General features: G+C 41.9%; 1 protein-coding gene across 2 annotated transcripts; it reads left to right on the forward strand.

Moving 5' to 3' along the window:
- The first annotated feature begins 3,769 nt into the window (after window positions 1–3,769).
- On the forward strand, window positions 3,770–26,443 carry LOC116047898 (23 kDa integral membrane protein-like). 2 transcript variants are annotated; one of them, XM_031296921.2, is made up of 9 exons: window positions 3,774–4,056; window positions 7,393–7,458; window positions 9,865–9,978; window positions 10,168–10,242; window positions 11,104–11,199; window positions 13,966–14,060; window positions 15,336–15,441; window positions 24,191–24,274; window positions 25,996–26,443. In XM_031296921.2, the coding sequence occupies exons 1-9, from the start codon at window positions 3,997–3,999 to the stop codon at window positions 26,116–26,118; spliced, it is 819 nt and encodes a 272-aa protein (XP_031152781.1). In that variant the 5' UTR covers window positions 3,774–3,996; the 3' UTR covers window positions 26,119–26,443. The 2 variants fall into 2 exon arrangements, with proteins under 2 accessions (XP_031152782.1, XP_031152781.1); XM_031296922.2 differs by lacking the exon at window positions 11,104–11,199 and having other exon boundaries at window positions 3,770–4,056.

The following is a 26,443-nucleotide window of genomic DNA, read 5'->3' on the forward strand; positions in this document are numbered from 1 at the left end:
CATGGTGAACGAAGCATAATTGAGACAGTATGTCAATTCCCCATAAGTCCCTTACCCAGCCACAAACCAACCCAGATCAGGTCCAAACCAAACGGGGTCAGACGACACAGACCCACGTACACAGACAAACACACACCAGTGAGGACATACAACATCCAAAAGATAAAAATAAATAAGTTCATAAACAAATTAAAAGAAATACAGGAAGAGAGACTGACGTAGAGTGGAGCAGTCTAGAAGGAACTCAGTCCTCCTCCAAGTCGCTGTCACTATAGTTTGATCAGCTTTTTCCCTGAGAACTTAAGATCCAGACAGCCGGTGACTTCATCCGGTAAAAAAACAACAAGATCTAAAAAGTGTGTCGGAAAATTTGTGGCTTAAAACTTGATAATAAGTCAGTTTATGACAGCTTCTGGCAGAGAACAACCACAGCACTGACGCATGCACAAAGGGGATATGAAGCCATCGACAGGCGAACAAATGTGACCGTTACTTTGAATAAAATGACAGATTTCTCTGACTTTTCTTGAGTAAAGGTTGAAACAGTTTGACACAGCCTAAATACCCATAGTCTCACTTTGCCAGACCTTCCTTCACAGCGCTGCGGAGGAGGATCTGGCTAGTCCACACAGCATTCTGGGATGGGAGAAAAACATGCTCTTGTTTATTGGCATTTCTTTAAACCAATCACAATCGTCTTGGGCGGTGCTAAGTGCTGGACGGATGGAGCCCCGGTGCCGCTGCAAAATAGCCTCGGGAAGGAACTGGTTTTGGTGGAACATGTGCTCGTTCAAAGGTTGTTTTAGTCGTGCAGCAGAAAACTCAGATTGGACAGATAGTCTAGCTAGCTGTCTGGATTCACCCTGCAGAGATCTGAGGAGCAGTTAACCATAGTCCTCATAAATCCACTGGAGTTTAAAATGCCAACACAAAGAAAGAGGAAGGTAACGGACATCCAGCTGAAAAGAGTGACTCCGGCGGAATTTCCGACGGCAACGGACCAATCCCTGAAGTGGAACATCGTGGATATAGACTAAAATGTCCATAAACAGCATGAAGTCCTAATAGCACCCTCTGGAGCCTGCAATGTTAACTACACACGGAATTTCAAAAAAGAAAACCTACTCTAATGGATGTTTACACTGCATACAATGGGGAGTGATGGATGGAAATGTTCCATCTGAGTGACTGTGGGGAGCAGCTGAAGTGTCTGTCATTGTTCTTCATCATTATCACTATGTACGGGTATTTACAGGTTATGGAAACACACAGTGTCTGCTGAGAAGCCAGCTGAGAGCAGGAACATACACACACACACACACACACACACACACACACACACACACACACACACACACACACACGTATGGACATAAAAACACACACACACACACACACACACACACACACACACACACACACACTGCGTTTCACTATCTTTGTGGGGACCCGCCATTTACATAATGCATTCCCTAGCCCCTTACCCTAACCTTAACCATCACAACTAAATGTCTAACCTTAACCCTTATCCTCACCCTAACCATAACCTGATTCTAACCCTAATCCTAAAACCAAGTCTTAACCCTCAAACAGCCCTTTAAACTTGTGGGGTCCAGCATTTCGGCCCCACAAAGCTGTCCGGACCCCACAAGTATACTGTATTCCCAGTTTTTGGACCTTACGAATATAGTTAAACAAGAACACACACACACACACACACACACACACACACAACCCTTTAGTTATTTTTAGTCCAAAGTCAACACAGTGCTGAGCTTAATGACGCCACTGAATTCCTTTTCTGTTTTATTTTATATATCCAACAAACTCTACTGGCACAATGTTTCACATGTTACTATAAAATATAAATGTGTGAAATTACAATATAACAAATAATGAAGTCAGTATTTTTACACAGTTTTGGTAAAACAATGAAGGATCAGTTTGAGGTATCATTAGTACAAGTAGGGACGGGCCAATATGAACGAACCAATCTTCTTGAACGACTCTTTTTAGTGTCCGTTATAAACTGGGTCAGCCTGTTGACTTTTCCCACTTTTTGTATTTATCAGATGAACGGCGACCACCCTCCCTTCATTCCTGGAGCTCCACCAGCAAAAAGTCTGCCGGATGATAGTCTCGCATTGCCGGAACTTCCTCCACAGCGCTGAGGAGGAGGGTCTGGCTAGTCCACACAGCATTCCGGGATGGGAGGAAAAACATGGAGAGGGAGGGCGGGGACGCCATTCATCTGCATTATTTGTGCGGCAGTAATACAGAGATGCTTGGAACTCATTGTGTAAGCGGTACCGCAGCTAAATTCCAGCGGGGGAGAAGACAAAGCACCAAATCCAGATTTTTGGAGTTCGGCTGAATACCGAATCCACTGGTTAAGATTCTGCCGAATCCGAATACCCAATCCTACTCCCATCCTCAGTCCATTAACACAGTAAACACATTAATGAAGTAAACAAATGGTTAGCACAAGTTTTTAGATGTGACTACCCTTCCTTTGCCGTACCTGTCTGTAGATTCCTTCATGCAAAACTCGTATTCTTCCGGATGTTGTGTATTGTTTAGGGTCCTCGCCACCACGAGACAAATCGGCATTGCAAATTGAACATGTAGCTGGACTTGAATGGCCTTCTTGTGACTGAAAGTATTGCCAAACAACATTTTTTCTGTTCACGAGTTCCATTTTCACTTTCTCACAGCCTACTGCATTGAACGGTCCACCTACGTAAACACCTTCCTGTAATCAACGGCGGCGTCATTACGTCGACCAGCGTAGCGCGTGTAGTGCAAGCGTAGGGTTCGGTTCGGTGGGAAAACATTCTAAAGTTTCGGCAGAAACCAAACCCCGTCAAAAAGCCCAATATTTGGCCGAATCCGAAGCCGAATCCTGGATTCGGTGCTTCCCTAGTATAGAGCTTACATAGCTGACCTGCATGTAAGTGGAATGCTGAATCAATGCACTATTTTATCTTAATTAATATTAGTGTAAACTTATACTTGATGACTGGTGATGCAATCCTGTTGTTTCCTCTCTTATTTCCTTTACTTGTTTCCTCTCTCTCCCCTGTTGTTTCCTCTCTTATATCCTTTCCTTGTTTACTCTCCTCTCGTGTTCCCTCTCCTTGTTTCTACTCCTTGCTTTCCTCTCTCCCCTCTGTTGTTTCCTCTCCTTGTTTCCTCTCCTCAGATGAGAAACTTTGACAGTTGTAAGATGCTCTAAATAAAAAGGAGTCAGTTGAGGAGACCAGTAACAGCTGGAGGAAGTAGTCGATGAGGAGGCACCTTGTTGAGTCTGCTGCTGATTGCGAAATGGCTGCTGGACTGTTTCAACCTGTTTCTGTTCTGTAAAGCACTTTATTTATTTATACAACCCATTTTATAAATTGTTATTATAAAGTATTAAGGATATCCACCCCTCCTTTACACTTGTTGCTTCTTTCATCTTCATCATACTTTCCCTTTCTTTCTTGTCCCTTTTCCTGTTTTTCTTCCTTCCCTTCATATCCACTTCACAATCACTCATCTTCCTTTTCTTTCAATTAGGCCTAGATTTAATTGTTACCCGGAGTAACCTCTTCTCCTCTCCTCTGTTGTTTCCTCTACCCTCCTTGTTTCCTCTCCTCTCTTGTTTCCTTTCCCCTCCTTGTTTCCTCTCCTCTCTTGTTTCCTCTCCCCTCTCCCCTCCTCACTTGTTTTGTCTCCTCTCCTCTCTTGTTTCCTCTCCTCTCTTGGTTCCTCTCCACTCTCATTTCCTCTCCTCTCTCTCTTCTCCAGCTGATTTTCCAAACTTGGTCATGTTCTTCTCACTGCAGCCAAACACTCCTGAGCTTTAAACAACATCCATCTCTCACACACACACACACACACACACACACACACACACACACACACACACACACACACACACACACACACACACACAGAGTCGGCTCTGGTCTTTGCTCTGTTTCTATTTTAGCTCGGCTCTCTCAGACAGCGGTCATGGCTCGCTGCAGGAGTTACTTACGAGGACTCGCCATCTGTGTCACTGTGCTGCTACTGGTAAGCTAACAGCTAACAGCTAACTGCGTGTTTGTGTTTGAATGTGATGTGGTGATGATGATGAGCAGCTGGAAACTTGGAGAATTATTGGATAAGGAAAAGAAATGTAGGTTTTTGGTTTAACTTTTTTTATTTCGCTTACGCAGCTCTGTCTTTTCATTTTCATTGCAATGGATCTATAGCTATAGAAGATTTGTATGCTGGAGGGAAAAATGTAATTCTAAATATCAATTAAATCTGATTAATAAGGGCATTCTTCTGACACATTTTATCGTTCAGACACATTAAATGGTCTTAATGCAAGAACAGAATTATCTTTAATACAAACAATAAGTAAAAGTACAATAAAACAATAGGGTTTGGTTCGCATTAGTCTCGCTTTGCCAGACCTTCCTCCACAGCGCTGCGGATAAGGGTCTGGCTAGTCCACACAGCATTCTGGGATGGGAGAGGAACATGCTCTAGTTTATTGGCATTTCTTTAAACAAATCACAATCAGCACAGAGCCGCTGCCAAATAGCCTCAAGAAGGAACTTGTTTTGGTGGAACATGTAAGTTCAAAGGATGTTTTAGTCGTGCGAGAGAAAACTCAGATTGGACAGATTTCGAGCTAGCTGTCTAGATTCACCAGCAGTTAACCCAACCGGAGTGTCAACACAAAGAAAGCAAAAGGAAATGGACATGCATCCGGCGGAATTTCCTGAGACACCGGAGCAATCACGGAAGTGGAACGTTGTGGATATGGACTAGGGTCGACTTGATCTGAAAGTTGCTTTTCATACAGTTGATTACTGAATTATTCTAAAGAGACTGAAGGAACATGTCTCAACTTTATGTAAGAAGTCCTTTGCCTCAATGGTTTCTCAAAATAACTTGTGGGGTTCCTCAAGGATCAATTTTTGGGCCTCTACATTTTAACATATGTATGCTAATGACAGGCAGCTTTATGTGACTGCGTCTGCTGATGACTCAGGACAAACTGATGCTCTTTTTATAAGCATTTTAGATTTGACTGCAGAAAGTGAAGACATTTTTAAACTTCTTAATTTTGGCTATTTATAAACATATTTTATTTAATATTATATAATATTTGTATTTGTATATTATTTATAATGCTCCCTTGTTTTGAATGTTTTGTCTTTAAATTCTTCTCTCTTATTGCCTTTTTCTGTTTTTATAATTTCTATATTAGTGCTCATTAGTCTCCAGTTGTTTAACTGTTTATGTTTGTGTGATCTTATTATTAGCTTGACAGTCAAATGCATGATTATGATTTTTATGTATAAGGTTATTTGTAAGGGTCAAGAACAGAGAAACATTTGGAAAAGCAGTGTCCAATGTAGCCTACTGTACACTATAGCTAAATCAAATTTCCAACACAGTAAAGCACTTTAAATTGCATTAAAGGTGCACTATGAGTACCTGCATGATGTCACTTCTGTTGACGTTCCATGTAAATACCAAACATAACAGAGCAAGCTCGCCCCTCTCCCCATGTTTCCATAACTGTCATGACTAACTAACTAACTTTCACTAACCCCCACCCCCTCCCCCAACCATCTTGTCAGTGATTGGCTGGAATGGTTTGTTGTATTTTGGTGCACAGCCTGTGCCCCTAGTGTTTGTTTGACGTTTACGACCCCTGTGTTGTCTCCCGAGACCGGGCTTTTTCACAGTGTATTCAGGGGACAGGCAGCTAGTGGATCAAGGAGAGATGCCTACGATTTGAGACAAAAATGAAATTGCGCTGAAACCATACAGGAACTCATAGTGCACGTTTAAAGTGCGCAACAATTTTATATGAATGAACGTCCGTTACATTCAAGCCATTGCCAGAGGAGTTGATACAAAGCTAATTAGGCCTATCAGCTCCACAAAATATTATTTATTAATATATATCCATCCACTCGTTCCCTTTTCACAATAATAATAAAATATTCAAAGTATGAGTATCAAACATAGGAATGGAATTGTAATGTAAAGGTACTGTTGTATATTGTTGTATAAGTTATTGTAAGACCTGAAAGATTGTATGCTGTATTTGCATATATATTTGTTTTGTAATAATATGATATTGTGAAGTAGGGGCAGGACCTAATAAGCTGTATGCTTCTGCCTGCTCCTTCTCGAACTTTTATTTTTTTTAATTCTTTTTGGTCTTTGGTAAATTCTGATTGTTTGTGTTTTAATTTTGTGGTTTTAATTTGTTTTTCAAATTATAATCTAGTAATCAATATCAATATAATCAATATTATTATAACTATCTGGTAAACAGCTTTTATATTCTAATATTTTCAATTTTAGTAACAAACAAACACTGGGGATATTCCATGGTGGAGATTTCTGTTTACTGGCTCCTGTTTTCCTGCTTCCTGTTTTGACTCCTGTGTTGTTGTTTACTTTATATCATCTGATTATAGTAATTAGTTCAACCCGACAGTAAGACTTTCACTTCTCTTTTGGAAAGGTTTGATGTTTCTGTTACATGCTATAGTTTGTTTTATGTATGCATTAGGTTTGTTTTTGTTTCATTCAATTTCATATGTTTGTCTTCACATGTTCACTATGGATTGTGTCAGTGTTTTGTTGTTTGTTTTGCAGATATTTCAGATATGTGTTTGACGTTCATCATCACAGCATAACATAAATTGAAAATCTAATCATATTAGTATTTTTAGTCACTGTTGCATCATTTACCTTCATACACTTTTACTTACCGTTTCACAACAACTTTACACTTCTGTATTTATATTTATTACCTCAGCATAAACACTTACTACATTTCTGTTTACACAAATATATTTGTATTTTATATATGTTAGGCCTATAATGTATTTCTAACTTCTGCATTATTTTACATCTTAGATTCTCATTTTCACTTACGTTTTTTTCTTTTACATATTTAATACACATTGTTGGACGGAGCCTGAGATCTGACATTTTCTTTGCTAACTTCTTTGTAATTGTTATGACAATAAATAACTTGAAACTTCAAGCTAAAAATAGGTAGCTGTAACAACTGATGTTGAGATAAATCCTTGTTGCAAGAACATGTTTCAGTGTGACAATATTTCCGTAAAGCTGATACTGGAGTCTGGAAACTTTAAACGGAGGAAATTGAGGGAAATGATGATGTTTGTGAAAGTTTTAAACTGACTGTGAGACAGACGACGTCAGAGCTCCCAGCTGATGGGAGTCTGATGAGCGTCTCTCCGAAGGGAAAACAACAGTTTCACAGGAATGTTGCTGCTGTTAAAGACTCCCTTGCTCTGTGAAACCTCTACGAACACATGCACAGTTCCTGCGGTTTAATCTGACTTCATTATGTCTCCACAGGTGTCTGGTGTGGTGATGATAGGCGTCGGATTTTCCTCCGTCGAAGGCAATATAATGGTTACCCAGGTAACCGTGTGTGTGTGTGTGTGTGTGTGTGTGTGTGTGTGTGTGTGTGTGTATGTGTATATGTGTGTTCTTGTTTAACTATTTCCGAGGGGTCCAAAAACCGGGAATACAGTGTACTTGTAGGGTCCAGCCAGCTTTGTGGGACTAAAATGAGGGACCCCACAACTTTAAAGGGCTGTTTGATGGTTAAGACTTGGTTGTAGGATTAGGGTTAGAATTAGGTTATGGTTAGGGTGAGGATAAGGGTTAAGGTTAGGCATTTAGTTGTGATGGTTAAGGTTAGGGTAAGGGGCTAGGGAATGCATTATGTAAATGACGGGTCCCCACAAAGATAGTGAAACGCACTGTGTGTGTGTGTGTGTGTGTGTATCCCCAACAAATAAAATTAAAGTTTTACTGCCGTGTGCCGCCTGTTGGTCTGTTGTTTGAGCACCATTTTTCATTCCAAAAACCAGATGTAACATCATTATCTTAATTGAGAAGGGATGAAACACTGGTTGAATGAATAATTGAACACATAAGTGACACAAATAAGTAAGTAATGTCTCTCATTAAATGAAGTCAGTTAGAAAAAAATAGACGAAGTTACTGAATAAGCAAAACAATAAATGAATTTATGTCCATTTCCACTTCATTAAATGATTGCAATATTTAATAAAATATATATATATTCATAAATATATATTTGATTTAATTGTATTTGGGTGCAGCCTGGACATTTAATTATAAAATATGAAACAGTTGATATAATTAAATAAATAATTATTATGATTTAAAAAAATAAAGATATTAGATAAATTATTCAAAAATTAAGTCATAATCTACACAATTATAATACAATAAGTAAATATTAGATACATTATAATACCGGTAATTAGAGTATATATATATATACACACACAATTATAATACAAACAAATACATATTAGATACATTATAATCATTTGAATGTATATAACAAAAATAAATATTTCATTTGAAATATTTAGTTTAAAATAATAATACAATGATTTGCAATTTTAATATAGTGATTACGGGGCGGCCTCTAGCTCACCCAGTAAGAGCGTTCGCCCCATGTTGGCTGAGTTTGAATCCAACCTGCGGCCCTTTGCTGCGTGTCGTCCCCCATCTCTCTCCCCCTTTAATGTCTATCCACTGTCACTGTACCATAAAGGGAAAAGCCCCCCCCCCCAAAAAAACAAAAACAAAAAAAAAAACATTATATATATATATATATATATATATATATATATATATATATATATATAGTTATTACTTTGATACAATTTGTATATCTTTCTCCAGAATATTTACAGATTCATTTTGCTCAGCTGTTTTCTTAATCCTTGTGTTGCCTTCCTCTCGACCATGCAATTTTTGTTTTTCTGGGTCAAAATTTGAAATAAAACTTTTTCTCCCAACGTTTTGGTCTTTTTTTTGCCACTTTTTTTGCTTTTCCCAATGTTTTTGCCACATTTTATTTATTTATTTTTTTTACATTGTTGTCACTTTTCCCAATTTTCAGGCATTTTTGTCACTTCTTTTTTTTTTTTTTTTTACAAGTATTTTTGTCACTTTTTCAATGTTTTTGTTGCGCTTTTTTTGTTTTCTCCCCACATTTTTAAAGCTTTTTCCAATATTTTGGTCACTTTTTTCAACGTTCTTGTATTACTTCTTTTTTAGATGCTATATAATTGAATAAAACACCCAAATTCAATGAAAGTAGTGAACTGATCATTTATTTTACCTGTGAGGAACGTTGTATGGAACCATCCAGATATTTTTTTTTTACAATTTGGTTGAAAGAAAACCCAATTTTCTGATATAGAAACTTTTTGAAAATGGGTCAAATTAGACCCGAGGACAACACAAGGCTTATCTGTTCTGACTTTATTGATGAAACGGAGAGTCTCTTTATATATCCATTGATTCTTGAGTGTTAGCTATTTTAGCTTACCCGACCTCTTAAGCCCGCCGTTAATTTCTGCTGCAGGCCAGAGGCTACATTAGCTGCTAATTAGCACACCACATCTCTGACAGAATTTTCTTGCAGAACTGCATTGTGGGTAATAGCAAATGTATGTAGCAAGAAAAGACAGTGCGTGGAATAAAAAAAGATGATATCTCTGGTTTTGCCTCATCAATTTTGATGCTTTAAAAAAAAACTGTCCATCATAAAGCCATTAAATTTTCCTGGTTCAATCTTCAGTATAAAGTATTTACAACTGTGTTAGAAAATCTAGGTTTTATAAAATATATCTAGCTTGCGGACAAAAAGGTGCATTTTAATAAATCACAGAGCTTTGAATTATTCTCTATTGTCCGCTTAATTGAAAAATAATATAATAATAATATATATATAATAAATTCTAAATTTCTAATTCAGTCCCTCCCTCTCCCTCCCAGTTGTCCAGTAGTGACGGCTTACTGGTCCTACAGGTGTTCGGTCCAATCACTGTGGTTTTGTCAGTTCTGGGCATCTGTGCTGCGTCTTTGGACCATAAACCTCTACTGCTGGTGGTGAGACACACACACGCACACACACACACACACACACACACACACACACACACACACACACACACACACACACACACACACACAAAGTCACAACCACACACACAAAGACACAAAGACACAACCACAAAGCCACACACACACACACACACACACACACACACACACCTAACCTGTGATTATCTCCTCCAGTTTTCCGCTCTGATATTCGTGGAGTTTGTGGCTATGATGGTTGTTGCCTCACCGCTGGTTCATGTTCAAGCTCAGGTAACTCTACCTGTCTGTGTCTCTGTTACCTTTTTTATACTGCCCAATCCACTCTTAGCTCCCGCACTGCTGCGCCCTAGAGGCTGCCGTATTCATCATAGCCCACATCACTTGCCTTTGACCATATTTTTCAGGCTGTTCTCATGAACCATTCGTACATATTGCTACGAAAAGTAAAGCACTTTAATTCCAGGTATTTATTACTGTATGCACCACACTGGATGCTGCTGTACAAGAGCACTCTTGGAGGCGTAAGGAGATTGAGGTGGATGGGTGTTTGTGTCCCAGGGAAAACACAAGACTTTCACCTTGGGGCGTAGCACCAAATTCTAGGCCCTCTAGAAAGGCATTCTCTATGGGCCCCTCCCAGCATCCACAGCTATTCAAGCTAGCTTGAATCTTTTGGGCCCTCCTTACATGAGGGCCCTGGGTACTCAGTCTCAACCCCCCCCTCCTCCAAGTCCGACACCTCTGCCTTCACCCAGAAAACTGGCGTTCATGGGAGTACTACTTAAAGTGGAACTATTATGCTTTTCCGTATTTTCTGTCATATCTATAATGTTATAATGTCAGATTTTCATGTTAAACTTGGCCAAAATTCAAATAATGAGGTATTTCAGAGAAACCCCCGTGAGCTAAAACGTTCAGATTTCAAACTGTTCTGAACGTTCCGATTTCAACAGTTTTTTCTACACTCGGCTAAGTGTTACGCAATTCCATTCCGGCCTTCTCCGGCCTTCTATGATTTGGTCATCTGGTCCAGGTAGGCAGGCAACTACTGGAGTGTTTTTTTATCTACTGCGGTGTTATCTTGACTGTTTCTCCATCACTGTTTAATTCTTCTGTATCTGTGTTCTGCAGATGGGCGGTGTAGTGGACGAGGTGTTTCTCAACGTAACTCCCCTCCACAGAGCAGAGAGTGGCATCCAGACTAAACTAAACAAACTCCAGGCCTCCGTAAGAGACATAAAGAAAGAAATACAGGAAATAAAGCAATGCAGAAGTTTTACTTTAAGTAAAAGTAGCAATACTTTATTTAAGTAAAATGTACAAAAGTAGTAGCATCAAAAAAGTAGCATGAAATTGAAGTACTCAAGTAGAGTCCAACTACCTCAAAATTGTACTTAAGTACAGTACTTCTTGCTGGTGTTATAATCACCCTAGCCAGAACGGTCGCATGGTGCCAACTGCGTGCGCACAGGGCCTTGTACCTCTGGGGGCCTCACGCCTCTGGGGGCCTCGTACCTCTGGGGGCCTCACGCCTCTGGGGGCCTCGCGCCTCAGGGGGCTTCACACCTGCCTGATTTGCAATCATGCAGTTTTTTTTTTTTTTTTTTCTTTACATTCAATATTTTTGTATGCCTGTTTTTGACTCGATGTGCTCTAAAATGAAATTCTGGTTTGTCAAAAATCATTTATGATGTTACGCTGTTACCATGGTAATGTTAATGCGCCCTGCAAGAGTGCGAGCGAGGAAGAAGGAGATGGGAGAAACAATGTCAGCTACAAGAGAACGCGACCGATTTCACAAACACTGGCCTACAAAGACTTTATTGCGAAGTTTGGCAAGTTGTCAAGGAAAGTGACTTTCGCTTTATTCAGCATGGTAAGTCGGACGCTATGTAAAGCTATAGAAAGAATATAAAGTGACACGCAGCTGAACTGCCATGCCGTACGTCAGACGGCCTATTATTCGGACTGCTAAATAGTCCGTTATCTCTCTTAAAGCAACACCAAAGCACTTTTCCTCTTTGGTCACCCTACAGGTTGCAAGCGGAATTGTCCATTACCACTGTCGTATGTCTCATTCAAACTACAGATCCGCTACCCGATCTGGCAAACTTGCATAGTGCGGTTATAGCCGATAGAGGGCCGCAAAGCGAATGCAGGAGTGCCGTTCACCCTGTTACGAGTTGATGAACCACTGACACAATTTTGGAACCATTATTTTAAGGTACAAAAGAATCTTTGGTGTTGCTTTAACACCAAAATACAAATACAACTATCTCTGTGGCAATGCCTTTCATCCTTTTTATTTTGGCACGTATTTCAGCAACATGGACAGAGGGCGTACGTCCACATTTAACACATGCACACACAGCAAGGTACACGAGAACACACACACACACACACACACACACACACACACACACACAGGATATGACTATATAGCTGTCTGAATAACGGCAGTCCCCGTACGGGTTAACAGTGACTCTTACGCGTGCATCGCGGTGTATGTCATGTCATGAGCAAGGCCTTGCATGTTAAGTTCGCACAGGGCCTCGCACCCCCCCGTGACGGCTCTGACCATAGCCTATAAATATTTATAGAACTGTTCCTCTACATTTTCACTATTTTCTAAAACACTTCACACAGATAAACTCCCGATAAACCACATGCTCTTTCTGTCTCCGTGTCTCTCTCTTTCACGCCACACATACTGTAAACTGTCAGCCGAGAAAAGCTAAACATCAGGAAAGATACACAAAGTTGCAGAATTGTTTATCACAGTTTGACAGTGGTTAGTCTCACTTTGCCAGACCTTCCTCCACAGCGCTGCGAAGGAAGGTCTGGCTAGTCCACACAGCATTCCGGGATGGGAGAAAAACGTGCTCTGGTTTATTGGAATTTCTTTAAACCAATCACAATCGTCTTAAGCGGTGCTAAGCGCCGGATGCATTAATGGTGCTGCTGCAAAATAGCCTTGGGAAGGAACTTGTTTTGGCGGAACGTGTACGTTCAAAGTAGGGATGTCCAGATCCGATCACGTGATCGGAAATCGGGCCCGATCACGTGGTTTCAGACTTGATCGGAATTGGACGTTACCTCCCGATCAGGACTCGGATATATATGTATATATATTCTCATTATTTTTTAACACATCTATAGTTATGCGGTGGCACAGAGTTAGACCCTTTTGACTCCACACAGAAACAGCAACGCGTGCGGCATGACTTCACTTTGTTGCATTGGTTAAATGCCGGCAAAGTAGAACACGGAAGCAGCTTGAAGCGGAAAGCGCGAGTATGTCTGCGGTCTGGAGGTATTATAAAGTTGATGACAACAACATTGCCATAGCAAACTGTGAGATATGTAACAGAAGTGCTTGTTTGTTAACAGAGTTGTTGAATGTTAAAATAAGGTGAATTAAATAAAAAATAAGGAACATCCTGGATCTGTTTTTTCGCTCTTCTTCTTTTTTTTTTATATATTATAGAAGTATCGGATCGGGACTTGGTATCGGTAGATACTCAAAATCAAATGACTCGGACTCGGAGTCGAGGGCAAAAAAACCTGATTGGGACATCCCTAGTTCAAAGGTTGTTTTAGTCGTGCAACAGAAAACTCAGATTGGACAGATAGTCTAGCTAGCTGTCTGGATTTACCCTGCAGAGATCTGAGGAGCAGTTAACCATAGTCCTCAGAAATCCACCGGAGTTTAAAATTACAACACAAAGAAAGAGGAAGTTGACGGACATCCGGCCAAAAATTAAAGACATCCGGTAGCACCTTGAATAATCCCCTAAATTAAACAAGGATATAGACTAGACTAGTGGTTATTATTGTATTTCGTTTGAATGAGTCTTAACTCCAATTTCCGATGTCTATAATCTTAGTTTTATATATTCCAAGATGATAATTGATTTTCTTTTAAATTTGCAGAATTCATTAATGGACCAGTCAGAAGTGCAAGGGAGATAACTTGACTTGTGTGTTTGTCAGGACTCTTGTTGTGGGTTGAGGAGTTTTGAGGACTGGGAGAATCAACTTCCTGTCACCTGTTTCTGCACTCCGCCCGCCTCCGACCTGCAGCAGAGGTAAGACAGCAAAACACGAAAAAACTTAAAAAGAGCTTTTGAGCTTCTAGATAAGTTTGCAGATGTGTTGACATTTACAAACTAACTGCAGTTAAAAAGGTTTTTGAGCTTCTAGACAGATTTCTTGATTTCGATTTTGAGTTTTCCAGATATCTCAAAAAATTAGGGATTTCTAGAGGAGTTTGAAGTCACTTAAAGAGCTTTTGAGCTTCTAGACAAGTCTGCAAGTTTGTTGAGTTGTTTTTTTTTAATAGTTTTTAGAGTTTTAGAAGAATTAATGAAATGATTTTATGATTTTCTAGACACGTTTAAAGGCATCTTGTACGTTTCTTGAAAAGAGTTTTTAGAAGACATTGAAACTTGAGTGTTATGAGTTTTGAATTTCTAGAAGAATTTATACATTTCTCAAATGATTTTACAATCTATGCACATTTACAAGCTACTTGTATTGTGAGAAAGGTTTTTGAGTAGTTAGAAGAGTTTTGTAATCACTCAGAGCTTTTGAACTTCTAGATAAGTTTGCAAGTTTATGGCACAGTAGTTTTTTTTTTTAAACGGTTTATCTTTTTTTGTTTTTTTTCTCGACTTTCTATAAGAATTCATAGCCTACAACTGGCTGATTTTCCGATTCGCTAGACACGATCTACAAGTAGCATGTTTCTGGAAAACTTTCTGGATTCCTCGCAGAATTCTCAGATTTCTTCTTGAGTTACACGAAAAACTGCACAAAGATGAACAACAGAAAAGCTGACAGCTTTAGGCTCCTGCACCAGAGGGACAAACAGGACTATAGCGTTATGTTTTTGTGTCTTTGGTCTCGGTTGTGTTCCAAAAATGCTGCTTAACGCTGGGTTTCCACAGGCAGCGTTTTTCAACTGCAACTCTTTCAAGCGGAATTGTGTCACCACAACATGATGCCAACAGCGTACACGTTTTGCAGACAATTTGTTGTTTCTATCTGGCCTAACACAACTGTCGCTGAATGTTTCCTACAACAAGAAAGCACTGCTATGTCTCGCTCGTCTCTATTCGTTCTCTTTCTCCTGTAATATTTAGCTGCCTTCAAGTACGGTGGGAAACATCGAAATCCATAAACGATCTAACGGTCTGAAAGCTTACTACATTGGGGGGGGTAAAATAACACGTCCCACAAATGTGCCGTTTGTTAAGTGACACTCCCACAGTCACACCACCCTGCGACAAATCGGCAGTTTGTTTGTTTTTGGTCTGAACGTGGCTAAAGTTTTTATTCTTTTTCTTGTCTTTGTCTCACAGCTCTCAGTCTGCTAACTCCAGCTCAGAGGGGCGCTGTGTGATGGTGGGCCCCAACTTTTACCCTCCAGACCAACAGCCCACAGAGAAACTATGGGTTCACTCCGAGGTAACTTAACCACCTGCTCTCATGCTTTCTTCTTTCTTTCTTCCTCTCTTCAACTACTTCTGCTCTGTTTCTGACATTCCTTTTTTTTTTCTTTCCCCATTTCTGCCTTCTTCTTTCTGTTATTTTTCCATCTTCCATTTTTCTTCCCTTTGACACTGCTTCCTGACTTTCCTTCTCTTCTCTTTCCCTTCCTGTGTTTGGTGCTTAATTTTCCACTTCAACAGTCTTCTACTACTACTACACATAAAATCAACCATTATACGGGCGGGAACTAACGATTCTTTCCGTTGTCGATTCATCTGTTGATAATTTTCTGGATTAATCGATTAGTTGTTTGGTCTAGAAAATGTCAGAAAATGGAGAGAAATGTTGATCAGTGTTTTCCAAACCCCAAGATGACGTCTTGTTTCATCCACAACTCAAAGATCTTTAGTTTGCTATCACAGAGGAGTGAAGAAACTATATGAGTATAATCACACTTTAGAAGCTGTAATCAGAGAAGTTAGCATGAAAAATAACTCAAATTGAGTAATCAATTATTAAAAAAGTTGAACTCTGCTATGATGGAAACCACCTAATGCATCATCTAGTGGAAACTTCTGAACTTTAGATGGATTTATGGAGTGAATATGTAACCAAAGTATGCCTCAAATGAATGCTGTGTTCATACGGGGGAAACCCTACAATGTCTTGTGATGGAAGGACAGTAATCTACTGTGATGAATGGACGATGGGGATAACTTAGTTCAGCCTTGTTCAGGCCTCTGTCTGACATTCCACAGCGACATATCTGCCTGACCCCTGGCCGGGCCCCAGCATGGCCCTCAAGTGCCTTAGGCATGAAGAAATATCATTCAGATTCCATCCATCCATCCATCTTCTTCCGCTTATACGGTAACGGGTGGCGGGGGTAGCAGCTCCAGCAGGGGACCCCAAACTTCCCTTTCCCGAGCCACATTAACCAGCTCCGACTGGGGGATCCCGAGGCGTTCCCAGGCCAGGTTGGAGATATAATCCCTCCACCTAGTCCTGGGTCTTCCCCGAGGCCTCCTCCCAGCTGGACGTGCCTGGAACACCTCCCTAGGGAGGCGCCCAGGGGGCATCCTTACCAGATGCCCGAACCACCTCAACTGGCTCCTTTCGACGCGAAGGAGCAGCGGCTCTACTCCGAGCTCCTCACGGATGACTGAGCTTCTCACCCTATCTCTAAGGGAGACGCCAGCCACCCTCCTGAGGAAACCCATTTCGGCCGCTTGTACCCTGGATCTCGTTCTTTCGGTCATGACCCAGCCTTCATGACCATAGGTGAGGGTAGGAACGAAAACTGACCGGTAGATTGAGAGCTTTGCCTTCTGGCTCAGCTCTCTTTTCGTCACAACGGTGCGATAAATTGAGTGTAATACCGCACCCGCTGCGCCGATTCTCCGACCAATCTCCCGCTCCATTGTCCCCTCACTCGCGAACAATACCCCAAGGTACTTGAACTCCTTCACTTGGGGTAAAGACTCATTCCCTACCTGGAGAAGGCACTCCATCGGTTTCCTGCTGAGAACCATGGCCTCAGATTTAGAGGTGCTGATCCTCATCCCAGCCGCTTCACACTCGGCTGCGAACCGATCCAGTGAGTGCTGAAGGTCACAGGCCGATGATGCCATCAGGACCACATCATCCGCAAAAAGCAGCGATGAGATCCCCAGCTCACCAAACTGCAACCCCTCTCCACCCCGACTACGCCTCGATATCCTGTCCATAAATACTACAAACATGATTGGTGACAAAGCGCAGCCCTGGCGGAGGCCAACTCTCACCTGAAACGAGTCCGACTTACTGCCGAGAATCCGGACACAGCTCTCGCTTTGGTCGTACAGAGATTGGATGGCCCTGAGCAGGGACCCCCTCACCCCATACTCCCGCAGCACCTCCCACAGTATCTCCCGGGGGACCCGGTCATACGCCTTCTCCAGATCCACAAAGCACATGTAGACCGGTTGGGCATACTCCCAGGCTCCCTCCAGGATCCTTGCGAGAGTAAAGATCTGGTCCGTTGTTCCACGACCAGGACGGAATCCGCATTGTTCCTCTTCAACCTGAGGTTCGACTATCAACCGAACCATCCTTTCCAGCACCTTGGAGTAGACTTTACCGGGGAGGCTGAGAAGTGTGATACCCCTGTAATTGGCACACACCCTCTGGTCCCCCTTTTTGAAAAGGGGAACCACCACCCCGGTCTGCCACTCCTTAGGCACCGTCCCCGACTTCCACGCAATGTTGAAGAGGCGTGTCAACCAAGACAACCCCTCCACACCCAGAGCTTTAAGCATTTCTGGACGGATCTCATCAATCCCTGGGGCTTTGCCACTGTGGAGTTGTTTAACTACCTCAGCAACTTCCACCAGGGAAATTGACGACAATCCCCCATCATCCTCCAGCTCTGCGTCTACCATAGAGGGCGTATTAGTCGGATTTAGGAGTTCCTCAAAGTGCTCCTTCCACCACCCTATTACCTCCTCAGTTGAGGTCAACAGCGTCCCATCCTTACTGTACACAGCTTGGATGGTTCCCCGCTTCCCCCTCCTGAGGTGGCGAACGGTTTTCCAGAAGCACCTTGGTGCCGACCGAAAGTCCTTCTCCATGTCTTCTCCGAACTTCTCCCACACCCGCTGCTTTGCCTCTTTCACGGCAGAGGCTGCAGCCCTTCGGTACCTTGCAACTGCCTCCGGAGTCCTCTGGGATAACATATCCCGGAAAGACTCCTTCAGTCGGACGGCTTCCCTGACCACCGGTGTCCACCACGGTGTTCGTGGGTTACCGCCCCTTGAGGCACCTAAGACCCTAAGACCACAGCTCCCCACCGCAGCTTCAGCAATGGAAACTTTGAACATTGTCCACTCGGGTTCAATGCCCCCAGCCTCCACAGGGATGCACGAAAAGCTCCGCCGGAGGTGTGAGTTGAAAGTCTGTCGGACAGGGGCCTCCTCCAGACGTTCCGAATTTACCCGCACTACCCGTTTGGGCTTACCAGGTCCGTCCAGAGTCTTCCCACACCCTCTGACCCAACTCACCACCAGATGGTGATCAGTTGACAGCTCTGCCCCTCTCTTCACCCGAGTGTCCAAAACATACAGCCTCAGATCAGATGAAACGATTATAAAATCGATCATTGACCTTTGGCCTAGGGTGCTCTGGTACCAAGTACACTTATGAGCATCCCTATGTTCGAACATGGTGTTCGTTATAGACAATCCATAACTAGCACAGAAGTCCAACAACAAACAACCACTCTGGTTTAGATCAGGGAGGCCGTTCCTCCCAATCACGCCTCTCCATGTGTCTCCATCATTTCCCACGTGCGCGTTGAAGTCCCCCAGCAGAACTATGGAGTCCCCCACTGGAGCCCCATACAGGACTCCATTCAAGGTCTCCAAGAAGGCCGAATACTCCGAGCTCTTGTTTGGTGCATACGCACAAACAACAGTCAGAGTTTCCCCCCCCACAACCCGCAGGCGTAGGGAGGCGACCCTCTCGTCCACCGGGGTAAACTCCAACGTAGCGGCGCTCAGCCAGGGGCTTGTGAGTATCCCCACACCCGCCTGGCGCCTCACACCCTGGGCAACTCCGGAGAAGAAAAGAGTCCAACCCCTATCCAGGAGTATGGTTCCAGAACCGAGACTGTGCGTAGAGGTAAGCCCCACCAGTTCCAACTGGTAGCGCTCCACCTCCCGCACAAGTTCCGGCTCCTTCCCCCACAGAGAGGTGACGTTCCACGTCCCCAGAGCCAGCGTCTGCTGCCCGGGTCTGGTCCGTCGAGGCCCCTGACCTTCACTGCCACCCATGTGGCAGCGCACCCGACCCCAGCGGTTCCTCCCACAGGTGGTGGGCCCATGGGTTGGAGAGAGAGGTGCCACGTAGCTTTTTCGGGCTGTGCCCGGCCGGGCTCCGTGGCAAACCCGGCCACCAGGCGCTCGCTGACGGGCCCTCCATCTGGGCCTGGGCAGGGTCACTCCATCTCTACCTCGTTTTTTCATAGGGTTTTTGAACCATTCTTTGTCTGGCACCTCCCCTGAGACCACTTTGCCTTGGGAGACCCTACCAGGAGCACAAAGCTCCAGACAACACAGCCCTCAGGTTCATAGGGACACACAAACCTCTCCACCACGATAAGGTGATGGTTCCAGGAGAGGTCATCATTCAGATTCCGATTTATAAAAACATTATTGTTGTTATTATTCTATTATTATCATTATTATTTGTTGTGACAGAAAATTGTCTTAGACAACCCGTTGTCACTCCCAACTCGTAAAATACTGACGCTTGGTCAGTGGCTCTCAGCGCCGACAGAAATCAGCTTTTAGTATCTGTATGGAACACACCGGGCATAGCAGCAGCTGCGGCTCTGTGAGGTGACATAGTATTTAGAGTTACAACGGTAGCGAGTAGTATGAAAGACCTAAAATGACTAAAATGACTTAATAAGTTACACAGTATACACAATACAATATATGTGTGCAAAGTGGCATAGTGTTATTGTGTGGGCCATTACTTTATATTTAGGATGTTTATGGCAGTGGGAATGAAGGAGAGTTTGTAAGTATTTTTCTTGGCTTGAGGGACTTTATGCGGCGGCCTGATGGCAGTAACTAAAGGGGAGTTATGCAGTGGCTGAGTGGAATGTTTTGTAATGTGATTGGCATTCCTTTCAACAACTTGGGTGCGAAGTACTGATAATGGAGTTTGGGTTTGGCCAGTTTTTTTTACTTGCTTGATAAATGATCTTGGAAAGCTTCAAGTGTACATTAATGCTTCTTCATTTATGGGGCATGATTATCTTAGGTTGTAAAGGATTCCCTTTGACTTAGTGGTAAACTAGGTTACATAACCAGACCATCCTTTATGATATGTCCTATTCATCCTATTTATTGTAAACGATATACAAGTCTGTGCCCGCATTCAGTTTGTGGGTCAACGTCCGTTACTGTGCTGCGTATCTCTGCAGGACTTGATTCCATAAATGTATATATGAAATAAAACCAGATCAGGAACAAATTTGTCTCAAACCTTTTATTAAAGTTTTCTCTGTTCAGATTTCCACCACAACAACTAATCGACCAATCAATTAATCTTTGCAGCGCTGCACATTTTGTCCTTAAAACTACCTTTTACATTTGTCGTGGTATGTATCTGGACAAACTGATGTTGATTTGTGCTTTGGAATCCAGTTTAAGATCCTGTTGATTGCCTTAATGGTCAGGCACCATCTTATACTGTATCTCAGATCTTATTCAAAGGCACTCAGCCCCGAGGTCTTCTAGACCTGAGGACAAATCTCTCCTCCATGGCCCCCGATCTCGACTCAAACTAAAAGGTGACAGAGCCTTTGAAGTTGCTGCTCCACGACTGTGGAACCAGCTGCCTTTAGATATCAGTGTGCTTTTCAGCACACTAATCACCCATTCTGTTGTCTATACGTCTGTATTTCTAAATCGCTGCTTGTTGTTGTTGTGATGCTTTTCCGTATGTGTGTTTTATTTCTACTTTTTATTTTTACATTTCAATGTTTTATACAGCACCATAGTGATCTTTGGGCGTTTCTCAATCTGTGTTCTTATATTGACTTGTGTTCTTGTGTCCCTGTGAAACGTCATCTCGTGTTGCCAAAGTACTGTCCCAATACACAAGTTCGCATTTCACCAAGAACAGTTAAGATTCCCGGAAATGTTCTTGACACGCCCATTTTACCCATAGACTGAGGCCGTTTCCCAATACCAAGAATGCAAAGAACAGACTTGTGTTCTTGGGGAGGACGTTCTTGCTAGTTGTACCTGGAAGAATGAACTTGCAAGTTCACAAGCACAGAAAACACTGTTAAGAGTTTGAGACGATGCATACTTCCTGTTATTGCTCAACCCCCCCAGCACAGAGGCTACCAGCAGGGCTCCAAAATAACAGCTAGAAATAAAAACCACAACAATATAACCACTTTATATTAAAACAATCTCCGGACAAGAAAACCTCACAATGTTACAACTATTGCAATAATATTGAAAAATAAATCTTATTGAGCTTTAATTTTATTGTTTATGGTTTAGCTCAAACACTCCTTACTTATTCAAAAGAGTGGAACGTGATCCCTACTATTATTAGTGTATAAGTTTAAGTCAGTTTAAATTAAAAAATAAGTAGGCATGCACTGGTGTGTCCTATGTGTTCATGATCGTGATCATTTCTATATTATTGTAGTGCCCTGTATATGCCCAGGGAGATGGACATTAGCAATTCAAATTATAAAGGTTGGTGTCTCCCCTTAGTCTACATAACATGTCAGCATGTTACCACTTTATGTACAACTCTTAATTTATCATACAGACTGAAACTCAACTTCTAATAAATCAGAAAACAAATACACCAAAAAAAACTAAATCTATATATACGTAAATGTATAGCCTATGGCATAATTTAAACAAGTCTCCCGAAAAGAAACGTGTATATATCTCTCCCCCTTGTGTGTGTGTGTGTGTGTGTGTGTGTGCGTGCGTGCGTGCGTGTGTGTGCTTGTGGAGTTTAACTCTGAAAAGACAGTTAATCACAGGTTCCCATTAATCTTATGATGGACATGTGTTGTGATATTTAAACATACGATCCGTCAACGGCGAAATAAAAGCCTCTTATTTACGGGACCGGTCTAAAAGACCTCCGGCTTCCAGCGGGGTCTCTGAGCGTGACTATCCGAGCGACGAGCTAGCGGCCGGGGCAGGCGCAAGCTGGCGGCCGCCTCACTTCACGGAGCTCCGAAAACTCCGAAAACCTTGGAGCAAATTGTCAATTCGGCAAAGATTTTCGCAAGACTGCCTATATTCGAAATCTAAACCGTTCATTTCTCGCCTAAAATGTGGTCAGAAGTTAATTTGGTGATGAATAAGATGGCGAAAATTGTTAAAATTGTCCCATTTTTGGGCTGTCTATGTACCGGAAACCCGACCATCATTGAATGCCGAAATGAATGTTGGGATACGGTTGCAGCGAAGTTCATACAAGTTACCAACCAATGCATCCTCGGTAAAATGGGCGTGTCAAGAACATTTCCGGGAATCTTAACTGTTCTTGGTGAAATGCGAACTTGTGTATTGGGACAGTACTTGGGCAACACGAGATGACGTTTCACAGGGACACAAGAACACAAGTCAATAAAAGAACACAGATTGAGAAACGGCCAAAATATAGAAGATTTTTACCGAGGATGCATTGGTTGGTAACTTGTATGAACTTGGCATCACCCGTATCCCAACATTCATTTCGGCATTCAGTGAGGGTCGGGGTTCCGGTACATAGACAGACCAAAAACGGGACAATTTTAACAATTTTCGCCATCTTATTCATCACTAAATTCACTTCTGAGAACATTTTAGGCGAGAAATGAACGGTTTAGATTTCGAATATAGGCAGTCTTGCTTAAATCTTTGCCGAATTGGCAACTTGCTCCAAAGTTTTCGGAGTTGAGGAGCTCCATAAAGTGACGCGGCAGCCAGCTTGCGCCTGCCGGGGCTGCTAGCTCGTCGCTCGGACGGTCACGCTCGGAGACCTCGCTGTAAGCCGGAGGTCTCTCAGACCGGTCTCGTAAATAAGAGGCTTTTATTTCACCGTTGACGGATCGTTTGTTTAAATATCACCACACATGTCCATCATAAGATTAACAGGAACCTGTGGTTAACTATCTTTTCGGAGTTAAACTCCACAAGCACGCACGCACGCGCACACACACACACACACACACACACACACACACACACACACACAGGCGGGGGACAGAGAGATACTGGTTTCTTGTTTAAATGATGCCATAGGCTATACATTAGATTTAGTATTTAGTTCATATTTTTTTTGGTGTATTTGTTTTCTGATTTATTAGAGTTGAGTTTCAGTCTGTATGATAAATGAACAGTTGTACATAAAGTGGTAACATGCTATGACATGTTATGTAGACTAAAGGGGAGACACCAACCTTTATAATTTGAATTGCTAATTTCCATCTGTTGTCCCTGGGCATATACAGTGCACTACAATAATATAGAAATGATAATTCCACATAACACTAATAGGAACACATAGGACACACCAGTGCATATGCCTACTTATTTTTTTATTTAAACTGACTTAAACTAATACACTAATAATAGTAGGGATCGCGTTCCACTCTTTTGAATAAGTAATGGGTGTTTGAGCTAAACCATAAACAATCAAATTAAAGCTCAATAAGTTTTATTTTTCAATATTATTGCAGTAGTTGTAACACTGTGAGGTTTTCTTGTCTGGAGATTTCTTTAATACAAAGTTATATTGTTGTGTTTTTTATTTCTAGCTGTTATTTTGGAGCCCTGCAGGTAGCCTCTGTGCTGGGGGTGTTGAGCAATACCAGCAAGAACGCATCTGTCTCAAACTGTTAACAGAGTTTTCTGTGCATGTGAACTTGCGAGCTCATTCTTCCAAGAACAACCAGCAAGAACGTTCTCACCAAGAACACAAGTCTGTTCTTTGCATTCTTGAGATTGAGAAACACCCTTTGTCTTTGGTTAGCTTAAGCTGTGTTTAAATGTGCTCTAGTAATAAATGTACTTACTTACTTAATATTCAAACCCAACTTTCAATTGAAATAGACTAATCCAGCGTGAATGCTTCTCTTTTACTTATCTTAACATTGACCCCCCTGTGAGGGAGGATATATATGTTTTTATTGATGTTGACCTTTGACCTGCAGCCATGTGGTCCCATCCTGAAGAGCTACCTGAGCTTCCCCATCAAACTCAAGATAGGAATCATTTCAGCCTTCGCCACCATTACGGTAAAATATTGCACAACATTTTCCTTTTCAGTTTAACTTTTTTATTTATCTTTCTCTGTCTTTTATGTTGCTACTTTGAAACTTCCCTATAATGGACAAAGATGATGTAAACAATGGAGTACAGAGGGGGTGTCAAACTCAATCTCACTAAGGGCCACACTAGAAATGATAATCACATCAGGGGCCAGACATGTGTAGTTTATTGACATAATCTGAATAATCGAAAGAGTCAAATATTTTTGACTGTTTTATTGAATGTTTTACATACTTTCACATTTGGCCCACATAAAGCCCTAAAAAAGCTGTAATCAAGCAAAAACCGACTCACAACAACCTGTTTCACAGGCCTGAATATGGGTGGGAATTTCTGAGTCTCAAACCTAAGTTGTTATGCGGGCAAGATCTAAATTTGGGAGGGGCCGGATTTGGCCCATGGGCCTTGAGTTTGACACACGTGGACTACAGCAACTGATTATATTGGCTATAACAGAGCAGCCAAAAGAGAAAAAACGTATGGAAAACCATGACAATCTGCATCAAACGAATTTCTAAAATAATTTACAGTACATCTTGAGACTTTTTCTGCCCTCTTAACCTGGAATACACTGCAGCAGGATCTCAAGCTGCCCAGCTTGATCCCGCTGGGGGATTCTAGACTCATTTTAAGGGCACTGGAAAAAGCCTCTTTGACAACTTGTTCTTGTTTTTTTTTATTTTTAGAGTTTTAAATCTTTTTTCATTTAAATATTGTATGTACAATTGGTAAATCTGTCTGTAACTGATTGTTGTGGTATTTTTCTAAACCAGTCTCTTTTTTTTTTCCAACGTAAATTTAAGACATACATGCATTACGTACATAATATCAGACCAAACAAACACACACAAAATTTACGATCCAAAACCATACCCCTATTATCCGTGCACCCTCACAGAAAATCATATTTGCCTTTTCAATTTTCCATTTTTTTCTTTTATAGTGACTGTAAGAACGCTTCAACGGATGCCCATGTTTCAGCATATTCCATCTCATTTTCTCAAACAGGTCTCTCTTGAGAACGAGACCCTGTGTCTCAATGAGATTACCTGTATAAAGAAAGGTTAAATAACATTTAAAAAAAAAAGGATAGGGTTTTCTGGAAGGGGTCCACCTTGGGGTTGGATGGATATTTGATTATTTAAAGGAACACACCGACGTATTGGGACTTTGTCTTATTCACCGTATCCCCCAGAGTTAGATAAGTCCATACATACCCTTCTCATCTCTGTGCGTGTCGTAACTCTGTCTGACGCCCCCACCGCTAGCCTAGCTTAGCACAGATCCTGGAGGTAACTGGCTCCATCTAGCCTACTGCTCCCAATAAGTGACAAAATAACGCCAACATGTTCCTATTTACATGTTGTGATTTGTATAGTCACATCATGTACAAATAACAAGGTCACATGAGACACAGCCATCTTCTAACTGTATACACACTGGGAACTATATTCTCAGAAGGCGAAGCACTGCTACTTCTGCTACTTGGGCGGAGTGATTAGGGTCCCTTCAATCTGACATATGTTATCATGTATCCTGGACGTCATCACAGGACCGTAGGACATCAAGTAATTGGCCGTCCTCTGTCCTACATCATCTGTATCTTTATGTTGTATGATATTTTTAAAACCCCAAAGATGATGTACTTCTAAGAATGTGTTGGAGCATTGATGGACATGTGTTGCAGATGGCGGCCATTGCTCTGTGTCTGACGTTGGGTCTGGAGGAATATTGGAAGACGCCTCCGGTGGAAACTACAGTCGATGACTTCAACAGAGTGAAATATAAACCCAAACCCTCCCTCACCTGACCACCGACCTCTGACCTCTGACCTCTCACCCACTAACCGAGGCCTCAGTTCAAACTGCTGGTGATGATCGCAAGAGTTCAATGAAACTGCATCATCCACTCTTTCGGGATCTGAATTTTGTTTATATATAATTTATAGTCGACAGAATGGTTTTAAGAAGAGATGAAACTGTTCCTATCTCTGTTTATGTGATTATATTTGGCTGGGTGAATAAAAAAATATAATCTAAATAAAGAAGGAATGGCAGCTGGTTTGGATGAAATGTTTGGCTCTCGACTTAAAAAAAAAAAAAGTCTGTTATAAATAAAGTTTATTTTATCAGTGA

This window comes from Sander lucioperca, chromosome 20, assembly GCF_008315115.2.
Source record: "Sander lucioperca isolate FBNREF2018 chromosome 20, SLUC_FBN_1.2, whole genome shotgun sequence".
Taxonomy (NCBI): Eukaryota; Metazoa; Chordata; class Actinopteri; order Perciformes; family Percidae; genus Sander; species Sander lucioperca.

Bases quoted from the DNA above. Each gene is read 5' to 3' on its own strand.
- LOC116047898 (XM_031296921.2), top strand. From the start codon at position 3,997: ATGGCTCGCTGCAGGAGTTACTTACGAGGACTCGCCATCTGTGTCACT. The intron at 4,057-7,392 runs GTAAGCTAACAG...ATGTCTCCACAG, and splicing joins GTGTCACTGTGCTGCTACTG to GTGTCTGGTGTGGTGATGAT. The intron at 24,275-25,995 runs GTAAAATATTGC...CATGTGTTGCAG, and splicing joins CAGCCTTCGCCACCATTACG to ATGGCGGCCATTGCTCTGTG.